Genomic DNA, 13,250 nt, shown 5'->3' with positions numbered 1-13,250 from the left:
GCTATGACAACAGTTAAAGTTATCCCTTAGTGTTAATCAGTGCTCTAACAGATCCCTGTGCCTATGACCTTGGGGAAAGACAAACAGTGTTATAAATATTAAAATTGAGTTTTGGTCAAAATCAAAATTGATTCACTGTATGTATTTAACCAAAAGGTGTGAAGGACCAATTCTTTACTCATTGGTAATTATATGCCATTTCAATTCTAAGTACAGCCTATAGAATCTATGTGCATTGGTATACATGGCATAAGACATGAAAAGAAAAAAAAATTGTTGGGAGTATATGTAATAGTAATTGAGATGCATAAATAGTAGATTCATAATCTAATAATATAATAGATTATGTTGAAAATTATGGAACTGTGTATCATATATTTAGTTTAATTACAGTAGCTTTCAAGCTGGTGATTATGTCACTCACACATGTACTGTATGTACACATAAACACAAATATCTTTGTGTATATATGATAAAAGCATATATACCAGAGTATTAGGAGTAGGAAGTTTAATTGGATTTGCTGAAAATGTTGATGTACTGTACAGTATGCTCTGAATGTATGTTGATGAAAATCAACTATATTAAGGGACAATGTGAGCTGCACGTCTTATAATAACACAGCTTTAACCCAAAGTGTAAACAAACATACAGTATGGATAATTAGGGTTTGGAGTAGGATATCTGGCAGACTAGTCAAAACAGCCAGTTGGGATAGTTTCGTAATATCACCCTATACTGTCCTCCCTATCATGCTTCAAAGCACTCGTACTGACAGTATGAACAGTTCCTAACGTTCATCTGATTCTAATGCTTACACCACTCTATACTGTCCTCCCTATTATGCTTCAAAGCACTCGTACTGACAGTATGAACAGTTCCTAACGTTCATCTGATTCTAATGCTTACACCATTCTATACTGTCCTCCCTATTATGCTTCAAAGCACTCGTACTGACAGTATGAACAGTTCCTAACGTTCATCTGATTCTAATGCTAGTACCACTCTATACTGTCCTGTCCTTTGTCCTATATGCAGCCTTGGTTCATGAGGCTATAGCTTCCCCCCATCCTCCACCTCCCCCCCCAACATCCTACGGTTGACAAAGTTCATGGGTGCATTTAGCATCTAGGTGTTACTGTAGGTACTGTACAATTGCCATGGCAACCAATTTGTTTGGTCCTGCAGGTTACTTTGTGTGCATTGAAATGTATTTTTCAGAAGATTAATTTAAATTAATGAAATATAGGTACCTAGATCTCTGGATCATGTCAAACATGTGTCTGTGCTTTAAATAGAAGAGCATAAAACGATTAAGTTAAATATAATAACTTGAAACCTCTAAACACATTATTACAGTTCAAGCAAATGTTATATTTCATTTTCTGTTACAAAGCATATTAAGCTTTCATGACTTCATTTTATTTTATACATGCTGTGTACCAATGTGCCTTTGGAGTACTTGTCCCTGGTCCTCCTCAGTCCCCCCCTCCATTCCCTACCCCTTCATCCACCCACCCACCCACCCCTCAATTATTCCATATCATCCTGTCCATGTTTCACTGTGATGTATTGTTGTGTGCTTTGAAGTACTAAGCATATATGTGACATATATAATTTACCCTCACTGTAACTGAAAGCTTAAAATAAATTGTAATTTAGTTTTCAATGTATATACGTGAAACAACAAAACTGAAACTATCATAATAAAACAAAGACAAAACAAAAAATAAAATCCAGGTACCTCTTTTTTTGTCTCTCCCCCCCCCCCTTTTTTTCTTTTTATATCCAGTATATATATATATATCCTGTGTGGTTTTGGCTAGCATTGTTGTGAATACCCTAGCAACGTTGTATATTTGTTAGAGGCATGATTTTGCACATTGCAATCTATAAACATGCATTACCGTGGCAACGAAGTCAACAATACTGTTTACTGATGTATTGCATAAATAATGGTGTGATCCTGTAGTGTGCAGAGACCCTTATCTAAATAGTCTGTGCATAGTAAAAAGCTGCAGACCTTTTTTTATTCTCCTTTTTTCTATAGATATATTAGTCGTTTTGACATGCAGCAATGAACATGTAAAGGGTATAGCTGTCTGCCTGATATAATTGTGCAGGTTTAAGTATGTAGGCTGTAAGGTTACAGTATATCAAAAAGTGGTGCTGGAACTACTGTATATGTTCATTATGTAGGCCTCCAGTAGTAAGGAGGTGCCTGTAGGGATTATTAGCTTGAAATTTTATGCAGATTGTAACTATATCTCTTTTCTTGCATTGAATAATAGGTGAATAGGATGCAGCATGGAAGATTAGTAAATAATTTTTTTTTTTCCATAGCTTTGACCTTTGGTAAATTTTTTTTAAGTTGAATTATAATTATAAGTTTTCTGTTTGTAGGAGGGGAGTGGGTGAATATGGATATGGGATTTTGTATACATGTGCATTTGTGTGCATTTAGCTTAAAATTTTCAGCTTGTTAGAAACATAGAAAGCATTCAGAAAGGTCAAAAGTGTAGTTTTACTGTTCTTTACTTCATTGCTGCCTTGAGAACTCACATCTACTCATACACTCCAGTCTTCAATTAAGTTTATAAAAATTAATTTGAACTATATGAAAAAGTTAAATGAATTATAGATGCAGGCTTGTTTGTAGGTAATTTATGCAGTATAGCTGTATGCTTCTGTAATTGGCCAATGGTATAAATGTATAAAACTGAAGTAGCCCATGAATATGTATAATATTTTGGACTTTTGAGCTACGGTCTATAATATGTTATATCATCATTGTGGTGACCACAGTACAGCAAAACATTGCTAATATTCAATACAATATTATGGTTATGCTAATGTTAGGAAGAAGGCAGGGCAATGCAACACATCACACTATAAGTACTGTATCTGTTGACTAATTAACTTCCAGAGCAAGGCTAATTTTACCACTTTTCTATTAATTCAATGAATATAAGAAGAATTCCTTCCCAGTATTAAATGTAAATTGTAATTTCCATAAAAAAAAAAATTAAATTGTTTTAAATGCATTACACAGAAATGCACAGAAATGTAGTACTGTGTACCTTAACATAACAAATGACCACCACACAGTACTGTAACTATAATGGACACTGAACATAGTGCACAGTGCTCACTATACACCACTGTACAATTCAACAGAAAAAATACACACCGCATACACTCAAAAGTGCTACAGTGCATTAAACCAATACAGTGAACTTGACTGTCGGATATATCTAAAATAAATTTCACCTAAATGGCAAGACAGTTATTTAAATAGCCATTATAAACATAGGAATATTTTGTGTGTGTGTGTATATAGAGATAACCTAGCAACAGGGGTGTCTTGTTTCTATCACTGTAGTGGGTCTGTTTTGGTAACTGTGCAAAGTTAGTGCTTGTTTCCCCTAATGCAGTTTGAACAATGACAAAATGTTTTTTCAAGTGCTGTATACTATATACCTAGTTCTTGTTCAGAGCAATTTAGTTAAAGATTGACAGTTGTTTTTCTTTAGCTAAATATTTTAAAGCTTTAAGCTGGATGGCCTTGTGTAATATTGAATGAGTAACCCCTGCTTTAATTGATTCCAGGGTATTTTAAAAAACAGGCAAAAGTTCCCAAAGAATACAGGTCTATTGATTTTTTTTTTTTGTGTATTGCTTTAAAATACAGTATTTGTTGTAATATTTGGGAGTTCACAAGGTGACACGGTCTCTTATACTATATTTGAGGACTATAATTGTCTTGAGAGATCTGATATTGAGACAATCAGCTTATAAGGTGAATGTAGATGCAGGTAGATGAAATGTTACACATAAAACAACATGGTCAACCCTAACTATAGAATACCTGTAAAAAAGAGAGAAAAAAAACTCTACCCCCTGACCCTCCTCACATGCTCCCTATTGTATTTCAACAAAATTTACCCCTCCCACAAAAAGAAGGGGAAAAAAATGGATATCTTATAAACCCTTGGTTTTCAACCTTTTTTCGATCACGAGCCCAATTCGTCTTCCGAGCCGTCCTCGCGAGCCCATACCCTACCCTGCAAAGTTATCAACTTCATAAAATCAATTTCACAGCGTTTATTAGTGTATTCTTGACACAGGTGACCCGGGGACTCAATCAGAGCTATGTATGTTCCTCCGTGATCAGATGACAGGTACTGCCCAATTAGAGCCTATCTCAAAGATTTCTTGCAACCCTCAATGGTACAAGGCAATGGTACAAAGCAAGGCTTCCACACATCATAACCTTGGTAAATACGTAGTGTGCAGTGGTTGGTGGGAGTCACCGAATTCTCTTATACTAGTCTTATAGGGTTAGGGTTGAGTAAATTTTACCCGTTGTACAAGGTTTCATCGAAGAGGCTTCCTAAGAAACATCATCATGTGCCTTCGCCACCAGCCCCCAAAAATGCCACAATTTTTAATCATTACTGGGGCAATGCTCGCGAGCCCACAAAATCGGCTTCGTGGGCCCAAATGGGCCCGCGAGCCCAAGGTTGAAAACCACGGTTATAAACGATACCCATTGTACAAACATGGATACTAGTAATACTGTATTTGTATATATTCAGTAAATAAGAATTGTCAAGATTTTAACAATATTATGTAACATTGTTTAGATTTAAGAATTAGTTTGTAATTACTGTCTCTAATTATTGTAATTATTGTCTCCACTGTCCTTTATGTACCTGCACTTTTAACATCATTTTTACTTATAAATCTACCTGCTTCAGATTGGCAATTAAGTTTGTAGTACTATCCCATTAAATGATCCACAATGTAAATATTTTGTTTACAAAGTCACTATATACTATTAATCTGGCATTGTATATATATATATATCAATTGTCTTTGAATTTATTTAACTATTTAGTAGATGGACCATATGTTTGCATCATTTAAATGGGGAATTCACCTCCAGTAGAAGCAGCAGATGATTAAAAGGAGGGGGTGAGGGGTTTGGGGGTTGGGATGGACCAGTCATAGTGATTAAATGATTACAGGGATTTTCTCAGTCCTGGTAATATCTGCGATCTTTTGATGTACAGTAAATAATGAGTGTTCCAACAGTCACAGCTTTAAACGGTTCCAAATTTAATGAAAACAAAGTCTAACTTTTCTAAAATTCTTTTCTAAATGGTTAAAAGCAGTGACAATGTTAAGATCAACTCAAACTGAACACAACAAATTTAACATTCAAGGTAACTAGAGGTGAATGAACTGCTATTAGTGTCAAGTTTCATTGTCCCTGAATACAAAGAAAAGAAGGATAATGTGTTTCACTTCTTACATTTCTAAGGACTGCTGCACTATCTATCAAATGTCAGTAAAATTTTATCAAGATCTGGTTTGCGAGGTTGTACACAAGCCCTAGATCAGGATACAGGAGTGCCAAAGCCCTTACATAAGTTAACAGCATAATTTGCTAAAAATTTTCATTTCTGGTCAATATTTTACCCCTCCTTTTTGTTTTATTCTCTTTCTGTGGTTACTGGTTACTTTGTCAGCAGGGGCTACTGATGTTAAAAGTTATCCTTACAGCTACAAACAACTTTTTTTCACATGTTATTTCTGTTCTGTTTTCTTTATCATCCATAGCAACGTCTCACCTCTCTTAGTACATCTGGTTGTCAAGGAAACAGTGAGGACTGTGCTGTCTGCAGACTTGTCCTGCTTTGTGGAACAGAATCACCACGAGGATGATGACGAGGTCGAGCCATGTGTGGGTACGTCAAAAATGGTTAGCTCACTCGGGGTCTGATACCGATCATGGGGTCAAATGGGAATGCAAGGTGTGTGTGGGTACGTCAAAAATGGTTAGCTCAGGGGTCTGATACCGAGTGTGGGGTCAAATGGGAACGCAAGGGGTGGGTGGGTACGTCAAAAATGGTTAGCTCTGGGGTCTGATACCGAGCATGGGGTCAAATGGGAACGCAAGGGGTGTGTGGGTACGTCAAAAATGGTTAGCTCGCTCGGGGTCTGATCCCGAGCATGGGGTCAAATGGGAACGCAAGGGGGGCGTTCAAAATCAAGTTCAATGCCGAACAATGAGTGTGGAGTCTTGATCCATAGGACTGCGGCCTCAGTAATGGTAAGGCAGAGGACTTGTTGCCCGGAGGTCAGAGATTCTAATCCCCCTTCTAGCCAAAACTTGCTTTACTCGTTTCCATTGTTGATCAATTTGTCTCCGTTCTTGATTTACTTTAACATATAAACAGAAGATGCCGAATAACGCTAGAAATCCCCTTCTCTGTCATTGTGGTATCAACTGAATTGGGGTGTGATCACTTGTTAGGCAGTCTGTATGGTACTGGTTCTTGTGAATGGCACCCCTTCCCTCCCCCCCTCCCCCCAAAAACATCAAAGAAATGACAAAAATTATAGTGATTACCGTCAACTATTAAGGCCCTATTCTTGAGGTTACTATTTTGATTCCAGTTCTAGCCTAACATCATCTTTGTTCTTTTCAAAACAGTTGAAAATATTCAGGCAAAACGAATCAACTTTCTTGTCGTACGCATAATTAGGCAGTTCTGTCAATTTTGACTTTGTTACATGCCAGATTATTTCATTTCATTCCTGACGGCCTCTCTCGTATCTCTTCCATTTAGTCAGTCGGCCTACTAATACACAAAGCTTACGATCAACAAGCACATTGTCATTAGTCAGTAGGCCTACTAATACACAAAGCTTACAATCAACAAGCACATTGTCATTAGTCAGTAGGCCTACTAATACACAAAGCTTACAGTCAACAAGCACATTGTCATTAGCCAGTAGGCCTACTTAAAAACACAAAGCTTACAGTCAAAAAGCACATTGTCATTAGTCAGTAGGCCTACTAATACACAAAGATTACAGTCAACAAGCACATTGTCATGTAACAAGGTATTCTTTCCTCAATAACCCCAAATTCTGACTGTTTTCAAGAGAAATGAGCAGATTATAATGAAGGACCAAAAGCAATAGCCGTCCAAGGCTCTGCTACTTTCTCGTCCGTGCTTTCTACAGTAACACTCTTTATCTACAGTATTACTCTTAACCAATAACCTCCATATAAAGTACGCTGTGCTTGTATCTTTATTAATATCATTCACGCCAGATGGAATTACTATCCAATGCACGACAAGGTCGACATCAATTTTTTTTTTTTTTTTAATCGCTATTTGAGTTCACGCTTAATTACCCGACAAAGAATAGATAAGAAACACGATGAGAGATAATTACAAGTGTATTGTTTTTTAATTTGACCACTATTGTCCTTCATCGTAAGAGTCATCTGATCTCTCCAGCAATGCCATCAAAGATACTTGTGTAAAGGATCAACTCTTGACGTCGGCGATTGAGTCATCTTTGTCGTACACAGTGTTTAGAAATTATGTTATTCCGATATTAACTCCGATTGAATGTTAGATAGTTCTAAGTTTCCCTTTGACCAGCAATAGTACAAAACCCTGGACAGCTGACCTTGTGAAGCATCTTCTACTGCTGTACTTGTATTGAATGCATTCAGTAGTATTCAGTAATGAGTCAGCTCATTAGAGAATTCGTTCTTTTAGGATTTGTTTCAAATAGTGAGCGAGAAAAAAAAAATAGCATTGGAATATTTCTAAGCTATGCATTTTGGATGTGACTCTTACAATATTACTAATAATATTAAGTACTGTACATTTTGGGCAACGGGTGTAAGGATGGGGTGGGGGGAGGGGATGGAGGGCAGGGTGGTGAGTTGATCTTCTATTTAACATTCCTGTGATGAGAATTGAGGAAAGTAAACAAAGTTTGCTGAATAAATTATTATGAACAGTATTAAAGTCTTTGGTTAAAGATATTTTAGATTTTTTTTCTAAAGATTTGGGTACTAAAGTTAAGTCTGCGAATGATAGGGGCCAAATTCACATTACTGCTGTAAAGTGCATTACAGTGCATGTTTGTCAACAAACTTTCAAATGTTAGGGAATGGATAGTTAATTAGTTATCTTCTACAATTATAATGATTTTTCTCTTCTCTCCCCCCTTCCCCCCCCCCCCCCACAAAAAAATGAAAGACTTCCTCCTGTGATATTACTCAAGCATCATTTGCATAGAAATACTTTTGAATGCAATAACAGTTGTAATAGCTGCCAAAAAATTTCATTTAGGATGAGATGTGCAGTGTTAGACCAGCATTTTTTTAAATTTGAAAATATCAATGATCTGCTTGTACAACTTTTATGATGATTGATTAAATTGATGTTTACTTCACTTTCTCTCTCAGCTCCCTGCCCTCAAATAATACCCTTTCCCATCCACCTACCTGCAAATATGAATAAATTTGACCTCTGTACTTCTTTCGTGACCCCCACCCTCTGCATAACAACCCACTACCTGACCAGTAAAAAAAAAGTAAAATCTAAACAACCTAAAATCTGCTAAATTACTTCGCTCCTCGCTTACCTGTCTCCCAACAACCTCAGCACCTCGTTCTACTGTGTATAGAATGAACTGTTAACCTTTTTAACACTATGCACACTCTATGACCGGCTCTCCCGGTCAATGCCCTTCCTTCTCTCCATCCAAAGTGTCTCCTTCAAAGTGACTTCTTTCGCGACCCTACCTCTGCATAAGAACCAACTTCCTGACCAGTAAAATTGAAACATCTAAAATCTGCTATTCTGCTATTCCAATTAAAAACCCAGGTTGTGTTTATGATCCTTTGTTTTTTCGTTGATGGGAATGAAATTGGTTGAATTGCTGTTGGGAGTCAGCCTGGTATCAGGGAGTTTGAAACAAATTTTATATGACTAAATATTGTTTGTCTATAATCTCTTTCTCTTCTCCTTCCCCCCCTTTTTCTTTTGATTTTCAGAATATAATGCTAATGGTCTTGCGAGATTTGTGTTCAGCACAGTGAATGAGATCTGTGCCAAGTGGAAAGAGAATTTCCCTATCTTTAAATTACCCAAGAGGATACCCAAGTATTCCCTCCAAGCAATCAGGAACAACAGGAGGAAGATGGAGGACAGACACGTGGTCATCGAAGACATGCACACGCTTCTGGGAGAGAGATTGCAAGTGAGTAGTATCTTATTGGCTCACTAGGACAGCAGGGCAAAGTTATAATGGTATAGCCCCACCGTCTGAGACGACCAAATTTTGGTACGGACGACCAAAACTCAGCTTTGCTGCAGTAGTCGTACCAGCAGACGACCTGTTGGTTTACATCAGATTCAGATGGTATTGTAAATAAAATATGACCAAAATAGGTAAAAATGATAAAATTGGTGTCATCATCCGTCACTGTGGAGATACTGAAAATAAAAACAAGAATAGCTGTAGGCCTCTGATCCAAAGTTTACTGGCCCAAAGCCTGAAGTTCTATTCGCCAAACCTACACATCTCTCCTACAGTGTACATATAGGTCTTTTTTGTTATTTGCTTCATTTTTTTTGTGGATCAAAAAGGGAGACCCGGTTGTCGGACGGACATAGGTCTTAAACATTGCCCTGTCGGGGAATAATTTGCAATTTTGTAAACCTGTGATGATTCGAGTTGCTATATTTTAGATTTTGAAGGGACTCGAAAGAATATAGATTAGTCAGTAAATCAAATCAAGTTGGGGGAAAAAGCTGTTGGCTACTGGACACGACCTAAATATAAAGGAACTCATTACCAATTATATGCAAAACAGTTTGTACAATGGTCAGATTGTTCAGATGCATTTGCAGTTTTGTAAGATGTGTGTTAGTATTTTTCATATTTTATGATCAACAGAAGCGCTATTCTTTTGAAAGTTCTTTGAATTCAAGTCAATGTACTTTGATTCAATCATGTCATGAATACACTGGCAAGGACATTCATGAAGTCAGAGACGAGTTAGAAGTTACAAAACATGAATGTGGCATAGAAATCTCTGCTGACACAGCAATGACAAAAGTTTGTTTTAGAGACAAGTTTATGCTAAAAATAACAGTTTCGGTTTCGATGGGGCCTGGATAAAACAATCTACAAACAAGGAAAAAAACAAATGATGAAACGTGAAAAAACTAGTCACAGAAGACCGTTCTGGCAAAGAACAAAAACAAATGCCAACAAGACCACCTTTTCCCACCCTACCCCACCTCACCTCACCCCATCCTACCCCACCCCAGCCTTAGATGCAAGAACTTGATATTTCTTTTGTTGGATAACAGGTAAAGGAAGGCTGCACAGTCTCACATTCTTGATATTCAAACTGGTTCATAAAGGTCAATTTTTTTTTCTGCATACTCTTGAGACCTGAGACTTAAGTCATAAATGGTTTTGCTTTCATATCACATATTGTTTGATACCCTGGCCAAAACTAAATTAAAAATTGTTTCCAGAGAAAACACGTCGCCAGCGGCATGCAAATAAGTATAGAAGCGATTCTAAGCACACTCTCTGGGACATGTTCAATTGTAATCAAGAAAAGTGAACTTTTAATTTGTTATTAAAGGAAAATGCTAAATAGAAATTTATATTATCAATCAGTTAATTTGCCAAAAAAAATTTACTTTCATATATATATATATTAGTAAAGTTTTATAAAAATTGAGAAATTCTAGGTCTTGATGACTTTAAATTCATCAGTGATTTGATATCTCCTTTCTTCCTTTCTTTCTCTCTCTCCAGTTGGACCAGCCGTATTCATTCTTTGGTGTCTACGATGGACACGGTGGTGTAGATGCATCGTACTACGCTGCGGCCCACCTTCATTACTTGGCGGTCCAGGACCCGGCCTTCACGGAGAGTCCAACCAGAGCTATGATGTGTGCTTTCAACCAAATCGACGAGTCTTTCATCAAGAAGGCAAAGCGAGAGGTAATGTAACATGTGTTGCCTTCACTGTTAAAGGGCTTAAGGGGTAGTAGGACCGATCTATGGTTGTTCCACCAAATCCAATTGTTCAAGATGATATTAGGCATAATGCCTGAAAAAAGTTTGCAGATGTTAAATGAAAAAGATTACATTCAATTGGTAAGGATGAAGTGAATTTATTAGAAAAATTGTATTTCTCAAGTGCGAACCCTGGTTACACGTTAAGCAAGTTACTGTGGCTTCTGACTGGTGACCCCAGCAATGAAATGGCTATATAGGGATTGCCACCAACGAAGGGCTGGTTAGCTCAGATGGTAGAGTGCTGGGTTTGTAACCCAGAGGTCACTGGGCTTGTAACTCAGAGGTAACTGGGCTTGTAACTCAGAGGTCACTGGGCTTGTGACCCAGAGGTCACCGGGTTTGTAATCCAGAGGTCACTGCTCCGAATCCCATTCAAGCCATAAATTTCTTTGCTTGTTTCCAAGAATATTATAAAACAGACCTAAACTTAAAACTCACTCTATGTAATACGATACACTGTAGCAGTGTAATGTACCATCCTTGCATGTTTTCTGACCACAACTATTTGTTTGTGTAACTAATTAAGCCGATCCTTCTATTTGTTTCAGGGTTTACGTAGCGGTACGACCGGAGTCACAGCCGTTGTTAACTCAGACTGTATACACATAGCTTGGTTAGGAGATTCTCAAGCAGTCTTGATGAGAAATGGTCAAGCTATTACAATCATGGAACCTCATAGTCCAGAAAGAGAGGTATTGTTATTGTAGAAATCACCCGTATTGTAAGCAAGAAGGTCACAACATAGTTTTATAATTTTAATAATAATCATGTTACTCCCATCTGAAAAACCATTTTCCCTCATGGATAATGACTATGTGTATCCACGAAGCTCGGTTAGTAGTTTTCTCAAGCAATTTTGACGAGAAACTGTTGAAGAAATACTAGTATAGATCCTCCCCAGTGCTCCCAGGAATGGAGGTATAATATCAGAAGTCGTTTCAAAATGTGCCCTTATATGTAACAAAGTCAATTTAACATATTGTATAGTCTTCTCGTGTTTTTAGATTTTTGTATTCATATTTTACATACTGTTTCAATTTTCATTTATGTGTTTTCTAGACTTTTTATTTCTTTGATTTCTCTGTCTTTTTATTTTTTTAATTTTGTTTTAGGTTTTGTAAAGCGCCTAGAGGCCTTGTGGTATTTGGCGCTATATTAAGAACTTATTTATTATTATTATTATATTCAGGCATGGTTCAAACTTTAATAACCATCTTACTCCCGCATCCTTAAGAACGCTTCGCTAACGGAATGATTTAAAACGGCTCTAATTTTAACCCAATATCGATGTGTGAACATCATCTGCTGGTGGTTTCTGATCTGTCAAAGAAAGTACTTTTGATAGCTTTTAACCCAGATTCATTCTTCCTAAAGCTAACAGAAAGCAGGGATGACAATGACCTTGAAAGAATTTGTAACCACGTGAACCAAACTATTGCATAACAAACAATGACTGCTTCTTTCGTTTCTCATAAGTGCGGCCGATATTTCTTCAGTAGCAACTTTAATACACAGTTAGCACTTATTTTCATCACAGACTCTTTTTTCTACACAGAATTTAAAACTAACTGGTTAAAGGGGAGCAGACTTTTTCTAAGTGATCTACAAGGAACTGTGTCAAACCAGGGGATAGCAGGTGTGGGGTGGCTATATTTACTTCGCACCTCGCTTACCTGTCTCCTCACAACATTAGCACCTCATTCTACTGTGTCTAGTATGCCCTGGTAATCTTTTAATACTGTGCACCCTCAACGACCGGCTCATCTGGTCATTGCCCTTTCTTCTCATTCTACCATCCAAAGTGTCTACACATGCGTTTTCGTAGTGGATAGTAAATACGGAAATTTGCCCGGATACCTTCAGTACATCCTTTTGATTCCACCAATGACAGCAAAGCTTAACTTTCCTATATTTCTTTATCAAGGATGAGAAACGGAGGATCGAGGAGATGGGAGGATGCGTTGTTTGGTTCGGTGCTTGGAGGGTAAATGGCAGTCTATCAGTCTCCAGATCAATAGGTAAATATATTTTTACATATTATATCATTCATGTTACTTTTATCTCTCACATTTTCTGTCACATTCACGATGTATTTTACAGTCTGTTGCTCCTGCTTCTCGAGTGTCAGTGACAAAGAGTCATTGGTATATTATGAGCCATTGGGCCCACAGTCCTTGCTGGTTTAGACCAATCACGTACAATGTGAGTGCCCCAATAAATAGATCCTTTCGTGGACGTGACTTTACACATCTTCATAATGTAGCAATTTGGAGATTGCAGAAAATTATAAGCTGTAATATTAAATCCCTTACTTTGGTCTCCTT

At 37.3% G+C, this 13,250-nt stretch overlaps 1 protein-coding gene across 2 annotated transcripts in view; it reads left to right on the top strand.

The window, feature by feature from the left end:
- Positions 1–13,250, top strand: part of LOC139980518 (protein phosphatase 1F-like) — a 33,988-nt gene that overhangs the window by 12,074 nt on the left and 8,664 nt on the right. For both annotated transcript variants that reach the window (XM_071992211.1, XM_071992212.1), the window contains exons 2-6: positions 5,626–5,753; positions 8,876–9,081; positions 10,660–10,848; positions 11,475–11,618; positions 12,851–12,944. In XM_071992211.1, coding sequence (XP_071848312.1) covers positions 5,626–5,753; positions 8,876–9,081; positions 10,660–10,848; positions 11,475–11,618; positions 12,851–12,944 — 761 coding nt within the window. The remainder of the gene's footprint in view (positions 1–5,625; positions 5,754–8,875; positions 9,082–10,659; positions 10,849–11,474; positions 11,619–12,850; positions 12,945–13,250) is intronic.

This window comes from Apostichopus japonicus, chromosome 15 (assembly GCF_037975245.1).
Source record: "Apostichopus japonicus isolate 1M-3 chromosome 15, ASM3797524v1, whole genome shotgun sequence".
NCBI lineage: Eukaryota > Metazoa > Echinodermata > Holothuroidea > Aspidochirotida > Stichopodidae > Apostichopus > Apostichopus japonicus.
The sequence above is the reverse complement of the archived record's forward strand: the minus strand, read 5'-3'. Positions and strand labels throughout refer to the sequence as shown.